This window comes from Leopardus geoffroyi, chromosome D2, assembly GCF_018350155.1.
Source record: "Leopardus geoffroyi isolate Oge1 chromosome D2, O.geoffroyi_Oge1_pat1.0, whole genome shotgun sequence".
In the NCBI taxonomy this organism is placed as follows: Eukaryota; Metazoa; Chordata; class Mammalia; order Carnivora; family Felidae; genus Leopardus; species Leopardus geoffroyi.
In genome coordinates this window covers 59,831,319-59,849,720 of record NC_059334.1, presented here as the reverse complement: position 1 = coordinate 59,849,720, position 18,402 = coordinate 59,831,319, and the positions used below count along the sequence as shown (strand labels likewise).

At 53.2% G+C, this 18,402-nt stretch overlaps 1 protein-coding gene across 7 annotated transcripts in view; it reads right to left on the bottom strand.

The window, feature by feature from the left end:
- Positions 1-18,402, bottom strand: part of PAX2 (paired box 2) — a 90,817-nt gene that overhangs the window by 60,997 nt on the left and 11,418 nt on the right. For 4 of the 7 annotated variants that reach the window (XM_045438596.1, XM_045438598.1, XM_045438600.1 and 1 more), the window contains exons 3-4: positions 15,227-15,395; positions 14,229-14,426 (exon numbers count right to left, since the gene is read on the bottom strand). In XM_045438596.1, the coding sequence (XP_045294552.1) occupies positions 14,229-14,426; positions 15,227-15,395 (367 nt within the window). The remainder of the gene's footprint in view (positions 1-14,228; positions 14,427-15,226; positions 15,396-18,402) is intronic. The other 3 variants (XM_045438597.1, XM_045438599.1, XM_045438602.1) reach the window with 1 other exon arrangement.

Genomic DNA, 18,402 nt, shown 5'->3' with positions numbered 1-18,402 from the left:
AACAATCCTGTAAAGCCCTATGGGGTTGTTTACGAGGCTTAAATCAATTAATACATGCAACATGCTTATAATGATTTCTACTACAGTAAGCACTTGTTAGCTACTATTATTATGAACACAAGGGCTTACCAAGTAAAGCGGCCATAGATTGGCCTCTGCATGTGTACAAGCGTGTACACACGTGTGCTAACATACCTAAAACCCCAAGATGAGTAAAGCTGTGTGTGATCGAAGTGGAGAAGTGTAAAAACTTCAGTCAGGTAGTGTGGAGGCAGGGGGTAGCTCCCTCCTCGGCCTTCCGGTCCCTTTGGACAGCGGCAGGGGCTGGGCGATGACAGATTTCGCCACTGCCTGTCTCCATACAGAGGGCTGCATCCAGCCCCGCAAGGATGAATAGGCAGAAAGGAAGGTGGTGGCCCTTAGGCATTTTACACTTATGAAAAAAATTCAAGGATAATTGAGTCCTCAGGGTTCAAATTTAGCTCATTTAAAATATTTGCTTTCTAATTTTAAAAGTCAGAACCTTTGCCAGCCAATAGGTATAAATAAGGGATAGTGAAATCCAGGTGTCAAATTGGGAAATAAGGAAGGGGTAAGAAGGAAATCAGATCAGTGAATATTAAGGCAGTTGCGTGGGGATCTTATGAAAGTCCATTGAGCTGAACTTGGTTACCCACCCAGACCAAAGGGGCCGGGAAAACTACAGGCAAGAATGGGATTGGGCCTTGGCCTCATTCCACGGGCCTTTCCATAGAGGTGGGGAGACAGAACACATCATCGGGGGTTTGGAGAACTTTGGTTTTCACCTTTGTTCTTATTGAGTGTAGGGTAAAAAGAATCTGTAGTTGTCGTTACTTGGAGCCATTGCTCAATGTGTTCATACATCGAGCCCAAAGTAAAATTTTCTCGTAAATTTGCTGCTTAAAATCTTTTAGCCCTTAGCAGTGAAAATAACTGCAGTGATTATCAACCTCCTATGGTTCCCTGGAACATCCAGATACGTGGGACAACAGTAGACAGATCAGTTTGAACTTGTCAAATATTTGCTTACTTCCCCCTCACCTCTCTCTTTATCCTTTATCTTGTCTCTACTTTCTCTTCTCTCTTTCCTTCCTCTTCCTGTTTACCTCCCTTCTCTTCCCTCTATGACATTTAAGAATCAGAGGAACCCTTCAAACCCATCAAATAAGGATTTTTTTTCCACTACCGTTTCATTTTATCTTAAAAAAAAAACCCTATAAAATGCAAAGCACCACAACCCATGAAAATGCCATGAAGCCCAGAAAATGCCAACCTTCAACTCCTCAAGCAATAGTAAGCTCATTCCAGAGAAGGAGTGTGCAGGCATACGAAGTTTACACACACACACACACACACACACACACACACACACACACGCACGCACACACACAGGCTGGGCTCTCCAACAACGTGGACAAAGGGGGCAATTATCTGACTAATTCTGTTCAGTGCTCAGATAAGTGACTCAGAGCGCTTTTTCCCTGCACACACATAGAACAGGCCCTTTCCTCAATCCGGCTGGGCCCAGAGAGCACCATAATTCTCACCGGCATTCATGATACACATTTCTGTTCACAGAATATCCTTCCAACTCGAGCTTTTTATTTAAAAGAGTTCACTGTTTGTGCACACACAGGCCAGAACTCACACACATTGACACAGACACATCGCAAGAAATGTACACTCGATGGCTACGACTGCCACAATAATAACTAACATTTATTGAGCATTTGCTTCGTGCCAGGTGCAATGCTAAGCAGGTTTATGTGGATGAACTCACATAACCCTCACAAGCACCTATGACAGAACTGTGTGGTTATCTCCGTGCTAGAGGGGTGGAGAGGCTGAGGTCCAGGGAGGAGATGAGATTGACCTGTAACCACGCAGCCAGGGAGCAGGGAAGCTTGCTTCAAACTCCAGAAATCTCTCCTAGAGCCCATTCTCTTACTTTTTCTGGGTTACAAAGGTTTGTGTGCATTGCTTGGTATATGGCAGGTGCTTAGCAAAGGTTTTCCGGATGGACAAATGAAAGTATAAATGAATGAAAGGCCATGTCTACTAAGCACCCGATACTCCCCTTTAAGGTGGCAAAAAGGATCCCCTTATGGAAGCCAGACCTACCCGACAGTTTACCCTTATTTGGACAAAGCGATTTGCCCTCCCAACCAACCTTCCGGGTCCATCAGCTGTACTTGTCCAGATACTAAGCGCTCTAAGTACCAGCTCTCCACCTGACTTTCGGGTCAAGACCAGCCTCTTTTTAAACCAGAAGCCAGACCCAAATGCATCAAAGATGCTTTCTAACCACAACGCTTTGTCGCCTACAATACTTCCCTCTGGAAACAGGTGTTTTCCAGTGAAATGCAACACCAGCGGAATGAAAACAAGTGTTGATGCTGCGCCTGGATAAAAACTAAGAAATTTGATCAATGATGTCTCTAAATCACCAGATATTTGGCATCCTATTGACAACCCTTATAGACGATTGACTAAAGCTTTGATTTTCGTTCAGATGTTTGGGAGTTGTCACATTTGCCTGTTTGTCAGCAAGTGCTCATACGTTTCTAAGAGACATAAGTGAACACCAAAAAGGACAAGAACAACCCAGAATAAAACAGACTAAAGAGAACAGGGGTAGCAAGCTATTTAACAAAACTAGTCAATCAGACTCCGTCTTGGAGATCCGTTAGAACGTGGATCCAGTTCACAAGAGCCTCATGTACTCAGAGACCTTTAAAAAAGTCCTAAGGCTGTATCCTGGACCGTCTGCAGAACCGGACCAGTCAGATCCCTGCACGGCGGAGCTAATGAATCAGTCCCCTTGTCCGGCAGGGAGAGACCACGTTGCGGCCACATCCAGCCTCTTGGTGCTGACATGGCCCCATCCACTCTCTGGATGCCTGCATGCCCGGGTGCAGAGTATCTGCGTGTGTTGTCAGTCCAAGCTGTAGATTTTGCAACGCTTGGTGTAAATCTGGTTTGTGACTTTGTGCACGTACCCCTACTTGTGATTTAGTGCTCTGCCTTTTATCATCTCTCTACTTCCATTTTCTTTCCCTCTCTACTTTTTAATGCCGTTTACAACTTCCTTATCCATGGAGCAGCACAGCGATCCTTCAGTGTCGCTACTGATCTACCCACACGATTTTCCTTACCCGTGTTTTCTCTCCACTTGACTTAATTTATGTTTTAGTAAATAGGAACTTTAGATCGCTCCATTCAACAGTATTTAGGGTTACTGCTTTTTATCAAAGGCATCGTGGCACTAAAGGACTCCCTGCAAGGGACATTTGTTTATGCTTATGAGCGACCGGCTCTCCCTACACACCACAAGGCTGCGTGCGGGCGGGCGTGCCTGCACAGCGTCCTCGGTTCTATGCTCCACTGCCCTGTGTCAATGCCGTTTGGCACCGGCAGGAAGAGATCAGTGAAACCGCGATGTGGACAGCAGCCCACCCTCAAGGTGCTGCAGATAAATCCAGGCCCAGGGCCTTCCCTGCTGATGACCACTCAGTTCTTTTAGGAGGAGGCCCACATATGCCTGGCAGGACTGATTCCTCCAAATTCTCCCTCCCACGTACACCCTTCATCCCAGAGCTGCAGAAGAGGCTTGTGATGACATTATTCCCAAGCAAGATTTTCGGGATCTCTTCTCGTAGAGGTGTGAGTTCAAAGTGGTGGGGGTGGGGGTGGGGGGGAACCAGGGCAATGCCTTCCTATATTTCTGGGTCATCTGTTGCCTTTTTCTCCCTCTCTTCAAATCTTTCCACACTTCCTCATGGCTAATTCTATTTGACCTTGAACTCTGTCCTCTCCCTTCACACCAGAATGCGTCCCAAGGGGGACAGCACTTCCAAAGAAGCAGTTACCTGGCCGGACAGGCCTGGAGACCAGTAGCCAGAGGGGCCAGCCCATCACTCCACTCCTGGAAATAAATCCCATTGTATTTGCATTTTAATTTTCCACATAAACAAAGGCCCAGAGTACTCGCTTGGGCAGCATCACTGGACGAATTTAATTAGAAATGAAAAGTTTATAGGGCCCTCTTTAATGCGATTAATGCTCAGTTAACATTTATCACATTCGTATGCTGGAATCGCCTTTTCTAAGCAGCCACTGGCCATGAAATGAATTTCTCTCAACTTTTTTTGTACCCACCCTGGGAGGTCATCTCCTAAGGAATCTCCAGGCTGCCTCCCTGGGTCCAGGAACTACCTCATCCTCAGAGCTAAGTTAAGGGAAGGGTTGGGAGGGGGAAGAGGCGAATGCATATGTGCTGGGGCTGGAGGGCAGGGGGCATAAGAGTGAGGGCTGGACACTATTTCTAGGAGGACCTGGACCAAACCAGGCCTGTTACCTCTGAAAAGAGCTGAGTGCTCAGCCCAGCAGACCGGCCGAAAGGCTTCAGCGCCTCTTTTCCAATAAAAAAAAAAAAAAATGACCTCCCTTCCCAACACACATACTCAGTCCATTTCTGTGGCCCCCAAACCAGGCTTTAGTTGGAGCTGACCGGTGTCGGTCACCTCCGCTTCTCACTGCTCCTGTCTTAGGCCGTCTCTCTTCTACCCCTTTTTCCTCTTTGGTCAGGGCCTCCCCCGCCCAGACCCATGGTGACTGGGAAAGGAACCTGAGTCTTGACCCGAAGGGATACTTCATTTTCTCTGGCTCTGCCAGAGGCCAGACAGTCACAGTCTGTGGGAAGGCCGCCTGCCCTGGTGTCAGCTCCCTAGAGAAGCCGAGCGGAGTGGGGGAACATGAAACCTCTCTTGGTCCCCAGAGCATGGATGGCCTTCCTTATCTTATCACATTCTCTTCCCTCTTCAATTAGAGTCTACTGAGATTGGCCTCCTAACCCAAACCAGCTAACCCGAGGAGAAGGAGAGAGAGGAAGGAAAAAGGTAAGGGATAGGGGGAGGGAGGGGAGGTCTCCTCTCTGCAGATGAAAAAAGGAGATAAATCGCTTGACCTGTGTCCTTACCTAGATGCACACCCGCCTCGAGGATCTCAACAGACGCAAACCACGCACCGCGACCGTGCTCCCGGTAGCGACCTGGCCCTCACACACCGCTCCACACCCTCACGTCTAGCAGAGAACACGCACATGTGCCCGCGTTCAGACTGAGTGTGTCGGGACCCTGCGGACCTGACCGGAAACCCTACTCCTCAGCCTAGCGGGAGCTCTACCGTCCATTCAACTCACGCTTGCCAGGTAACGCTTGCTAACGTCCCAAACGGGCAGGTCGTCCAAGCGACGGCAGAGACTTTCATTCTGAGGCCAAACGATCCCTTCAGCCGCAAACCCTCTGAGTAGCAAGCCACCAGCTCCCCGTTTGATAAGCCCGACTCCTTCTAAGAGCTCCTTGGAATACCAGCACCAGGTAGACAGCTTCCCAGGGCGCGAATGCTACGCTCAGCTGGACCCACACACTCTTCCCAAAGTTCCCAGACTCTCCCCACGACAGAGCCACACAGAGGCCCTCAACACACCGTCACCAACTTTTCTTGGTATGATGCACATGGCAGGTGCCACCTCGCCCTCGACAATCAGGATGGAAAGTCACAACATAAGGGGCAGGATGAAGGTCTCCTCCCTGACCATCCCTGGGGCCTGCCGAGCCAGACACTGCCCACGAGGCTCCCGGTTTCCTGAAGCTTCCTCCACCAGCCCAGCAAAGACCCTGGCGCCAAGAGGGAGCATCGGGGCAGGGAACGCTTGTTCCCATTTGCTCAAGCTCTGGGGCCGCCACTGCTCTCCCTTCCTGCCCTCCTTTCTCCTCCCGCAGTCCTCTGAGCCCTTCCTCTCTGACTTTGTGACCTTACTGTGCCTACAAGGTGGGGACAGTCCCCCTTCCAGCCTGCTGCCCTGTCCTACAGCCTCTCCGCCACTCCTGCCAGGAGCTGCTCCTGGCGTCCTCTGGCTTCCTCTGTTCCTGAATGGCTGCAGAGGGAGCTCACTGCAGAGAAGTTCGGGCAGGGCTGAAGGCAGGCAGAAGAGGAAGCCCTGAGCAAAGCGGCCAGAGGCTCCCAGGTGGAAGGGGCTCCACTCTGGAACACCTAGGAAGTGAGGACCTCCCTCCCTTCCTCTTGGCTTCCCTCCCACTCTCCCTTCTGCGGGGACCAGGCTGCAGCAGCTACACCTGCAGCAGCTTCGCAGCGGCCGCCAGCCCGCCTGGTGCTGTGTGCTGCCTGGTGCGGGCGGCCGTGAACCCCGGCTCCCGCCACTTGACCTCCCGTGCCACCTCCTTCACTCTGACACCTCTCCCTCTCCTGGATGGCCTCCCTTTTCTCCTTTCCCACCTTCTAAGCTTCCTTAGAAGCTTCTAAGCTTCCTTCTAAGCTTCTAAGCACCCCCCCCCCCCACTCTTAGCCTGGTCTACCAGCTGTCCAGAGCTGAGGGTCCCTCCAACTGCCTCCAAGCTCTACTAGAGGCCTTTGGCTGAGATGCACGGGATCCAGCCCAATTTTCAAGCTTCTGGAGCTCCTTGCTTTGTACTCCCGCCATTCACTCCATTCTCCTCAGGCCAAGCCAGCTCAGAGGCCTCTCCCTTTTGCCCCTCAGCCTCCCCACCTCCCTCCTCACTCTTCAGCCTTCCTTCTGACTTCTGTCCTCCTCTCCCACTCCCGCCTCACCCTCTCCTGCCCTCACGGTAGAGAGTGGACGTCCCCTCCACCTCCCTCCCTCAGGGGCTCCTGGACCAAGGGGCTCAGGAAGTACCACCTGCACCCCTGCACCTGCCCTGCTACCCCTCTGGTCTGAAGCAGAGAAGAGAAGCTATGTCTTGTTACACAGCCCTGGAGCTGCAGACCAGGGCCCATGGACTGAATCAGGCCAGAAATGGTGTTTTCTTTGCCCAGCACAGAGTTTTTAAACCCCAAATCTTCCTGCCTCCGGGCTGGGCCTGCATATTCCAGGCCCTTTTTCGTCCAGCTCTCACCAGCTCCATACCATCTCCTGCAGCCCTACCCTCCTCCATCCACATCCCTACGGTAAACCTGACCTCTCTAGAAGGTCAGCAAGTCTCATTTTCTCTCACTGTTATGTGAAAAACACAAAATACTTCCTTATCATATATATTATCCCCCAGAAACCAAAAGACAGAGTCCAGTGTGTGTGTGTGTGTGTGTGTGTGTGTGTGTGTGTGTGGTTGTTGAGGATGGGCTACAAGAGGAACGTGGCTCTACAGCCTCTCCCCTCTCCGTACCTCCCCTCGACATACCTTCTTCTCCCACCCAGGAGTTCCCACAGGGACCTGCACAAGGCCTTGCCCCTTCTCCTCCAGTGCTCGGTCGCTCTTCTCTTATTTCCCACTCCCAACAGCTCCCTGAGGCCCAGCCCTCTCTGGAGCCCCCAGGCATCTGCCTGTGCCTTCATGGCCTTCCTGGTCTCCAAGCCCACTCCAGTTCCCATTTACGTGGTTCTCACACATAGCCTCTCCCTTCTTTTCCTGGCATCTGGGTTACTGGGGAAGGACTCGGAAGCTGGGCCCAGGGCCTGGTCCTTGGGAGAGCTCTGCCAATGACCATGCCCCAGTGTTGCTGCCATGCCTCCTGCTGGAGGGACCCGCATTCCTTGGTGGGTCTCTGTGACACAAGTCTATAGGAAGGAGACCCACTGGGAAGAGCATCTTTTCGGCTGCTTGTGCAGTTGGCCCCTAACTAGTCCTGCCAACTGGGCTGGGAGTCAGGTATCTAAGAGAAGATGGACCGCTGACCATTCAGCTCTCCACTACACAGGTGACATCACTGTAGCCAGGGCCCTCTTTTGGGGGGCTAACTGGACCATGGAGTGTTACAGTGCAAATAAAGATCGAAGGAAAATTTGACCTGGGTTTGCCCAAATTACAAAACAAAGAATCTTCAGCTGAGTCCTATTATCAGCCAATGGCCCCATGACTGCATCACTGGTTAACCTGTTGGGCCAGAGACAAGGTGTCCAGCCTCTGTCAGTGATTGTAGGTCGCGTCCTGTGGGCCTTCCTCCCTTTGTTCTTGGCCTCCTCGCCCTTTTACCAAAGAGCAGACACGGGATGGCACACACATACATATACAAATCCACATGCACTGAAGATGTCAACCTCTATGCCTAGAAACCATCGTGAATATGTGCAAGCTGGACCTTGATAGCACCAAAACAACAGGCTCAACAGGAGGAAACCATTCAACCCCGTGGCTTCCTGGTAGATAGATAAACCCAATGTGATTTAATTTCCCATCTGTTTCACTTGTTACTTGGGCATTGTCGTGAGATACTGTTTCCCACGCCCCAGATCTGTCACGGGCCCTTCTCTCTTTTCTAGACTCACCCGCATGGCTGGTGAGCTGCACTGACCAAAGCTGTACCTGTAACTGCTTCCTTTGCAAGGGTCTGAACACTGGACAACTGGCTTGGGGAGTGGGGGGAAACAGCAGGGAATTCAGAGAAGTGGTGGCCCAGGTTAGAACACTGTAGTGCACTCTTTTATTTTTTTTTATTTTTTTTTTCAACGTTTATTTATTTTTGGGACAGAGAGAGACAGAGCACGAACGGGGGAGGGGCAGAGAGAGAGGGAGACACAGAATCGGAAACAGGCTCCAGGCTCCGAGCCATCAGCCCAGAGCCTGACGCGGGGCTCGAACTCACGGACCGCGAGATCGTGACCTGGCTGAAGTCGGACGCTTCACCGACTGCGCCACCCAGGCGCCCCATGTAGTGCACTCTTTTAAAGGACCAGAAGTGAAAAGGAAATACATATACGTCGTTTCCTCTTGCTTGTGAGGACCTCCAGCTCCAGGTAGCAACAAAGGGGGACTAAGGACAAACCTGAAACTAAGAGGGGAAGTTGCCAAGTAGCTACAGCCAGAGATCTCCAAAGCTAGGGGCATATGGTGGAGCCCCTGGCACACAGTATTCCTTTATCAGTCCTGCTCACAAGATGGGGAAGCAGGACCCCTATCCCATTTCGGCTCATACCAAGCCCCTCTTCGTGGTGCAGGCTCTTGGTGGCAGGGGTCGGGGGTGGCGATTCCTCTTCTGCACCAGTTACTACCATTGCCACTCCTTCTCTGGAATCTGTAATGTTCTAGTCTATAAGCACATACCATCACATATACAACCACACTATCTCCCGTGCGCCAGAATAAGCCCAACTGTTCCCTCCCAAACCGACTTCGAACAGTGCCTCTCCGTCCCTGGATCTACTCTACACAATAATTCACCCATTCTGCCAATATGCACACAAAGCCGCTGCTCTCCCCTGCCACAGCCCACTCCCTCCCCAACCTTCCCTTCTCCAGGCACCCTGTTTCCCTTCTCCAGGGTCTGCTCCTGCCTGGCCCCCATCTCCACTGGCTAATTCCCCCTGTGGCCCCTGTATTGAACTGTTGTGTTGTCCATTTCCCTGTGACAAGGGCTCTGGTTACAGAGTTATTGATTGGTTTTCATGCAGACAGATGGGCCCTTCCCGAGCTCCCATCGAAATCCCTGGCTCTATGGGCTGATTGTTGCCTCTCAGGGTGTAGGATTGCACTGGAGACCACCCTCTATGCAACCTCCTTTGCCCAGGCTGTGGACGGTAATAAATGGAGGCAGCCTGAGCGATAATAAAAGCAATTGAGTAGGTTACCTGTGCAGACACAAGATTTATGCCTCTTCATATTTGATGTGATTGTTTTATTGAGTTCTCAAAATAGTTGGGACACTATTTAGCTAGTTAGTTAGGAGTTTCCCTCTCTTTTCTTCCTTGCATCGCCTTCCAAAACCTACCTGGAGTTCTCACTAGGAACAAGCCCTCCTGTCTTCCTCTTCTCCAGAGCTGCCAGCTAAGGTAAGAGCTCAGGGCCACCAGCCACTGCTCTCACCTGAAGCCATCTGGTGGCCTGAGGGCCCACTCTGAGCCAGCCAACGAGAGAAACAGTCAGACCAATACAACCACTGGCCGAGAAGTCTAACATAACTAAGGGAACAAAAATGACCCTTCGGGGGGACAACTCCAGGTCGTTTTAAGAAATAGGATCAGCAGTGCCGCCTATTACACATGTTTGTCTAATGACGGGGGGGCCTTAGCAGCGGGAGAGCCCTCCCCGGGGAATGACAGGTGAGCAAGGCTTCTCAGACAGAAACTGTCATATTCGTTCACTATTTGGGGCTCTTTGTGGCTGGTAGGTCCCAGGCCACAGAAGGCAAGTTCTCTGTCCTTATTTTTCCCATTCTTCTGAGGAAAGAAGTCTTCCTCTTAGCTCACCAACTTGCCTTAGCTCTTTGGTGTGAGACCACCAGCCCTGACCACGAAACAGCTCCACGACTATGGAGATGGGGCAGGTGAAGCTGCCCTTCTGGCCAAGTCAGGTCTAAGAGTCAAAAGTGCAACGTCGTAGAACCCAAGTTTCAGAGAGACAGACACAGGCTCTGGCCCTGAACATGTCTACGTGTCTTCAGCATTCCCTCAGCTAGGATGAGTGGCTCCTGGCTTGTTTGGATAGTCTTTGAATGAACAGCTGGCCCACGACTGTCACCCCACTGCCAGACCTCTGATGAGGCCTGTGAATGACACAGGATGGAATTCTTGAACAGCACTGGGACTGCAGCCTTGAAGCCACTGTTGCCACTGCTGGGAAAATGAACGTGCTCACTTAGAGCCAAACAGGCTGAGAGAGAGTGTGGGTAGCAGGTGATCAGCGAGAAACTGACTCTGGAAGAGTCCAGTCCAAAGATCTAGGAGCAGGGAAGGCCCTGATCCCAAGAGTGTAGGGCAGGCTGAAAAAGTTAAGAGGGCAACGGCCTTTTTATCGACTTGTTCCAAGGGGGCACCCTCAGGGGATCCTCCGTAACCCTAGACTCTACCTGGAGTTTGCGCCTATTCTTTCAAAGGAGCAGTACTCTCTGCCCAGAGCAACAGCCAAACCAGGAGACTCTGGCACATAATCAGGAGCATCCTTCCTGCCTCGTCAATTGCTCAGCGATATAATTGGGTGACTTCCTCCTTCGGTAGCATCACTTCCCCCATCTATAGGCCATCTCCCACACCAGGCTTCAACCTCAAGTCACCTGTTCGTAAACACCCACCCTCTACAGTGGCCGCGTGCGAGCTGAAGAACTGGCAACTCCGTGGTCAGCAATCAGTAACCCAGCATCAAGAATGAGTCACAAAAGTTCCACATGCTAAGCAATCCAGTCAACCCTCTGGGTGTTTGACAGTGGTCTCCGGGGGCAGGAGTGGCTTTGGGAGGCCTCCCTGACCTACTCCATTGACTCAGAGAGGTATTTCTCTGAGGATTTGCCAGTGGAGTGTACGGATTGAATGTCCAAGCCTTTATCGCGACAGGATCAGAGAAAGCCAAAACCAATTTTAGAGGCACGAAAAGCAATTGAGTTTGTAACCATAACAGCATATTTCAAGTGCGGCGACAGCATCTGTTTTGGGGAGGAGAAAATGAAAAAAAATCTCACAATTTGGCTCAGGTGGGTGAGCATGTGTGGACTTCCTTTCTTGCCAACCACCGGCACAGGCACACTCTGACAATGGTTACACGTACCTAAGACGAGTGGGCACCTCACCAACAGTAAGACTCTAAACTCAAGAGCCACCCTTTCCCCAGTGCACTTTCTGCACGGAGGAAAGTCTCCAGGCTCTTCCTATAGAGGATGAGAATTCACAAAGTTCCCGACATCACCAACGCTGGCAGAAACATCCCGCTTTATCCGGTTTCAGGGTGGACCAACAAATCTCAGAATAAACCTTTCCTTCTTTAAAGCATAGCGCCTACAAGGATGAAGTTAAGGGCACGGGGGCCCAGACGCATCCCTCCAGCCCCAACTCAGCAGCACACTGGGAAGCCCTCAGAATCTTCCTCCGAAATTTGAACCATGGTAGGACTCTGTCCCACAGTGAAATCCAGAATACCCTGACTGCTCCTGGTTGACAGAGCAAGCCAGGAGGTCTAACCACAGGCCCAGGGCTGGTTGCCCATGCTGCCCGTGGCTTCCCCGTTCCTCTCCTCCCACTCTCTCTCCATCTCCAGCAACACCTGCCCACAGATGGCTATTTCTACACACCCGAGGAAGCCTCTGTGCCCCTTAGGTGGTGGGGCGCCACGCTGAGCAGACGGGGCCACGGTCAGAGCTGTCAAGCTGAGGCTGTTCTCTTCCCACTCTCAACCCGCTCTCTACTCCTCACTCCTTTACCTCCCCCCAATTCTGGTGGAGTACCCCAAGGCTCCTGAGCTTGATCCTGGGGTCACCCGTTCCCCGTCTTCTGTGGCTTTTCAAGATGAGGGCATTCCCCAACTCGTGCATGAGCCAGCTTCCCAAAACATCTCAGCCTGAAAGGGTATATGTTGGAGGAGAGGCAGGGGTGGGTGCCGGACGGGGTGGTAGACAAGGGAGGCTGCCATCATAACTGCCTTGATAGCTCTGACCCTGTGCCCATCAAGAAAAGCAAATTGCCTTAACTGTGCGTGTCTTGGGTTCCTCCAAAGGCTTGCAAATCCTATCACTGACAACAAGCATTTCTCTGGAACGTCCCCCAGAACACCAGCGCCCAGTCCCAACAACACTGCTCTTCAGCAGGCTGCTCTCCTCGCAAGATCTCAGTTCCAACTCACTCCCAGGACCAGCAGACAGCCAAGAGGCTGTCTCCAGATGGCTCAGAAAACAATGCTTTGTCCCCTGCCCTTCCCTAACCGCCAATCCTGCCCCGGCCCCAAAGCTTCCCCAGCCTCCTCTGGCTTTTAAATGCAAAAGACACATTCCCCTCCCAAACCACCCACAGTCTTTCTCGGGCTTCTTCCGAAGGTGTCTGAATGTCAAACCGCTATGCTTTCAACACCTAGTGAGCCAGGCCCAGGGAGCTGGAGGGTTTTCGGAGGGTGTATAATTAGCTGATCAGTATTATGTTACCCTGTTCATAACTGAATAACCATTTTAATACAGATGGCACACACTGGGATAATTTCTGGGGTCGCCTCGCAGTACGTTACAGCACGAGTGTGGCAGAGGGAATCTTCTTTAGCCAAGGTACATTCTACCAGCTAATTTTACCTGCTGTTTTCAGGATGATTTGGGATAATTCCATATCATTTGCAAAATATTAAAAAAAAAAACCTTAATACGTGATGCCAGTTTCAGGAAAAGGCACCATCTGAATTATTAGTTGTCCTGATAATGAGCCCGTGAAAAGTGCAAAGAATAACAAGGGTAGGAAATCCTCTTCTAATTTGGGAATCTGCCTTAAAATGGGGAGGGGGGGAGGCAGGGGTTGAAAGGCCGGCCAAGCAATCTGGAACTTGTACAGGGTCTCTGTTGATGTCAGATTGCACAGCTCCGTGATGTCGGAGCCATCCTGGGCTCTTGCATCCAACTGCTGTTTGCATGTGCTGTACCCAGCACAGGCCTGTTTGCACACTGGCGGGGGTGTGTGTACATGGGGTGTGCACGTGCGTTCTGCCAGAGAGCGTGCTAGAGTAGCTTGGGGATTGGGAGACTGCCTTGTGCAGCTATATGTGCGGCTGACTCCCGCCTATGTCGTCCCCATGTGCCTGAGCCTATCATCTGGTGCAGACTGAGTCCTGGCCCTAAGCACCCTAAAGTTGAGCCTCGGGGTCCAGAGCTCTCCCTTCTCGCCTGGTGCCCCACTCCTTGTCCGGCTTCTCTACTCCCTGCCAACTGCTGGCTGGTGGTTAGCGTTTGCTCTGCAGGCCTGGATACTCGGTGCTCGTAGGCCGGAAATTTGTGCGGAGCTGGCTAGCATGGCCTGGGCTCCTGGGAGGCAAGCTTTGTGGGAGTTGGCAGGGAGGGTGGGGAAGCCAGAACAGGAGGCTGCCCCTGGAGAAAGGGAGCATGCCTTTAGAAAGGGAAGTCTGTTTGGAAGCGATGAATAGACACTGGTCATTTTAAAGGCTTCGGCTGTGGGCTGTGATTGTCTCTAGATACCGAGGCACGTAATCTTGGAGTCTTAATTACCACAAACACTTGGATTCATTTCCAGGACGCCGGCGGGAGAAGCCTGGCAGGGAATACCCAGCCCTGAGCTGGAGACAGCTCTGTCTGTCTGTCTAGCTCTCTGCCTCCCAGGTCCCCTCTCCCTGCCCAAAGGACGTTGGGGCTGAGATCCTGGAGCAAGGGCAGAGGCTGGAGAAAGAACAGAGACCGCAAGCTGGGAGACGCGCTCGTAGGCGAGAGCTGGGAGCTGGAGTCCCGCCCCATAGCCCGTAGCCCCGGGCGGCTTTGCTCACCTGTTGATGGAGGAGACGCTGGGCACCGTGTCATTGTCGCAGATGCCCTCGGCCAGGAGCCGGTCTCGGATCTCCCAGGCGAACATAGTTGGGTTCTGTCGCTTGTATTCAGCAATCTTGTCCACCACTTTGGGGGTCGCCACTTTGGGCTTGGAGCCTCCGATCACTCCGGGCTTGATGCTGCCGGTTTCATAGTACCTGCGCCGGGAAGGCCGGCGGGGTCAGCGAGAAGCAGGCTACGTACGGCGGGGGCAGGAAGGCTGCAGGCTCCAGAGCGGCCGAGCCACTCTCCCACCCGAGGCAACAGCGTGGAGGGAAAAGACTCAGCATGGCTGAGCCAGCTTCCAGAGGGCGCATGGCTAGGGCGAGGGATAGCCTGGAGGATGAAGGGGAGGACGAGAGGGACACTCCCTCCAGGAAGGCAGTCACGGGGGAGGGGGGCTGTGAGCACACCAGCGGGAATAGGCGCCCCTGGGAGTCTGAAAGCCCAGACTTTCATTTAGAAGGAACTGGAGGAACAGCACGATTCCAGGCCTCCAGGCCCACCCTGGCGGAGGCACCACCTCCAGCCCTTTCCTACTGAGCACAGAGCCCCCTGAGAACCAGGACCCTCCTTTCCCCTACCCAGTGCTGATTTTTTTCTTCTCTTGGGGACCCATTTCCGTTCCCCACCCTGTTCCTCCAACCCCCCTCCCCAGTCTGCGTTAACTCTCCTAGAAGAGGAGTCCTTCCCTTACTGAAGGCTGGAAATTGGCAGCCTCAAGAACCCCCGAAGCTGGGCGGAATTTGAGTGACCCTGCTCCGCCCTGGCTCCTGGGGCTGCGGCCACCACCTGAGCGCCCTCACCGAAAGGAGCAGCTTTCTAGATACCTCTGAGTATCTGGATAGCCCCTCTCCCACTGGCGTCCTTGACTTTTAGCCAAGTCCTTGGTCTGGAGACCCAGGGCGGAGGGATAAGGAGGCAAGGTGTCTCCCAGGGGCAACTCTGAGGCCCTCACCTGCCCAGGATTTTGCTGACACAGCCGTGGCTGACCCGCAGCTGCCGGGATATGTCGCAGGGCCGCACACCCTGGTGGGCCAGCTCCACGATGCGCTGCCTCACCACGTCGGGCAGGGGCCGGCCGTTCACAAACACCCCCCCGAGCTGGTTCACACCCCCGTGCCCTGCTGGGGAGAGACAAGAAAAAAACACAACACCCCACAGACAGCAGGGACCGGCCATTAGTCAGGGTCCGCGGCCCAGGACGTGCAAAGGGAGCAGGCAGGGCGCAGGGGCATGATCCCGGACTCCCGGAAGAACAGTGGTCCGGTCAACACCACGCGGCGGATTGGGGATTGAAACCCACGGGGCGTTAGAGATGCGGGAGCGCGACGCTGGGCAGAGGGCTGGGAAGAACGCGTCTCGAAGGCCAGTACCTCGCAAGGGAGAAAGTGAGGGAAGGAATGGAGAAGCAGGGTGAGAGGAAAGAGGGAAGAGGGGGAATTAATGCAGGAAGGAAAGAATGTAGGAGAGGAAAGGAAGGGCCGAGCAGAGAACAGAAGCAGCGCGAAGCGGGATCCCGCCTGAGCCGCAAGCAAGGGGGAGTCGTTGGTGCGTGCTAGGGCTTGGAGGCAGATGATTGGGGGGGGGGGTGTCTGGGACCGGTGGACTCAGTACAAAAGGGTTCTAAGCACAGAAAGGGGCTAAGTCCCTGCCCCTCTCCTTTTGCTCCCTACCTCTTGTATCTATTTTTAATCAGAGTTGGAGTTTTCCTACCTCTTTCCTTGTGTTTTTGTTTTTATTTTATTTTGGTTTTTGACCGGTATTTTCCCTTTCCTTTATGTTTTCTGTATTTATATATTTGGGGGCCATATTTCCCACTGGTCTCCCTAGTGTCTAAAGTTCAAAGAACGCCAGGTGGAGGAGGGAAGGCTGAAGAGGCAGGGGCCCAGAGCCTGCTGCGCTCAGAGACTGGGAGGCAGCGGAGAGCGGCCGGGCGCTCTGCTCGGTAACAGCCAGAGAACGCAGGCTGCAGGGGCTTGTCTGCCTGCCGCCTTGTGCCAGGCTTGGGACCCATTGCCTTGCCTAGGTAACATGGCTCAGGTGGCCCAGACAGGCTGAGGGCTCACCGGGGCACCCCGTGCTGCCAGCCGGAGCCAGCTCCTGTCCCTCTGACCTCTTAGACCTCGGCAGCCTCCCAGGACACCGCGAAGCAAGGGCGTTTGCTCTCCCGCCCAGGACAAGGGCGCAGGGTCTCCAACCCGACTCCAGCGCGGGCCCTCAACCTCAGAGCCCAAGTGGTCACCAGACGCCAGACCTGAGGACGCTGCGCGGCGCCCCGTTCTCCCTGGCCTACAGCAGTCTAGAAATCCTGCACCCAGAGCCATCAACCCGCAGCCGCAGTTCCTGAGCAATCCAAGCGCAGAGTTCTAGCGGCCAGCCTGACCTGACCGGCAACCTACAGCCCCTGCCCTGCTAGCCTCAGGCGACTTTCGGAGAAAGCGGGGACATCTGTGTTCCGCTCGTTTCTTTCGCGTCCCCTTCTGGGGGTGCTGAGAGCAAGGGCCGGCGAAACCCCTGGGGAGAGGCTTCTGATCTGGAGGCTGGGGGAGGCCACAACCTCTTATTTTTGCCCCTCATCCCTGACTCTCCCTACCTCTGGCCCCACTCCTCACCCCTCCCCTCCCTCCAAACCTCGACCATCAATAATTTAGGCCCCGGGAGAACTCGCGTTACCGGTATGAAAAGGCGGCAGCTGCGGGCAGATTAAAGATGAATAATTCAGCCTCCCCGGGCTCCGGGCCCGGCCCCTCGTCCCCAATCTAAGGGAAGGGGATGGGAAGGGGGCACGGCAGGAGTCCAGGCCAGGGGGCCAGGAGCCGCCGATGAGTCGGGCCTGGAATGCGCCACTGCCGCCGGCGCGGACACGGGCTCCGGCTGCTTGCTGGCCCGCCCGCCCGCTTGCTCGCTCGCTCCGCGGTCTCTTCCTTCCTCCGACCGCCTTCAGCTCGCCTTGCTCCCCTTTGGGTTTCCAAGTGACACCCAGTGGGCGGCCGGGACTCGGCAGATTCCCCCGCGGAATCAGCCAGAGAGAAGGGCGAGAGCAGAGGCGGCGGAGCAGGGAGGCCGGCGGGCTGGGCGAAGACGGCGGGTCGACCTGGTTCCACTCACTCCGAAAAGGAGACAGGATTTCTGGCTCAGCTCACGGAGATCCGCCGCGGCCAGAGGGCCCTGACTTGGATTAGCTGTGCTTAGAAATTCTTTAGGAAAATATATTTTATCCCAGGAGTATTTTTTAAAGCTCCCCCTGTAACGCTAGTTATATGCTTATAGAAAAACACAACTCTTCCTCCTCGGCTCTCTTGTCCAGAGCACCGATCCAAGCCAGGTCTAAAAAAGTTTCCCTGTGAAAAGTTACAAACCATCCTTAATTATTAATCTACAGAGGGGGAGAAGTTTTCTATTTAGAATTCATTTATCTGGGAGAGAAAAAAAAAAAGCCTGCAAAAAACAATCTCCGAATTCTTCTCCAAGCTAAAGATATAGGACATGAATTAGATAAATTCAGATTTCATTAAAATAATTCCCTCTTTTTCTATTTTTTTTTTCATTTTTCTCCCCTTCTCTTTCTTCTGGAACAGCCTTTCTGTTTTCTTTCTTTTATTTCCTTCCCCCTGTTTGTTTGTTTTTTTTTTTTTCCTCTTTCCTTTCTCCCCAGCTTTGGCATTTGCTTGCCTTCCTTTTGTTTTTTCCCCCTCGTTTTCTCTCTCTTTGACTACCCACTGGCCAGGTCACTGGCTGGAGCATTTTCACCAGGGAGTGGGAGGCCGGCAAGGAGCCTCCAGAACTGCAAGCGGAGCTTGGCTGTGCCCAGGGGCCGCCTGGCAGGCTCCTCTACTCCCATCTCTTGCTGACTTGGATTTCTCCTTGGAACCCCTCTTTGTTTTTAGAGCATCTCCCAGGGAGAGGCGGAGAAAGATGACCATCGCATCCTGCCAATCTCAGACTCCCAACTCAAGGAGAAGAGAAGGGGAAGGAGAAGGGAAGGAGGTGGGAAAGAAAAGGAGAAGAAGGAAGTATTACAAACCACAAGAAGCCCTGCCGGGGCTGGCACGGCCTGGAGGTGCTAGGAGCTGAGGGTCAGATGGGGGCACCCCACCCCCACACTCTTCTGCCTGATTGTCCTGACACTGA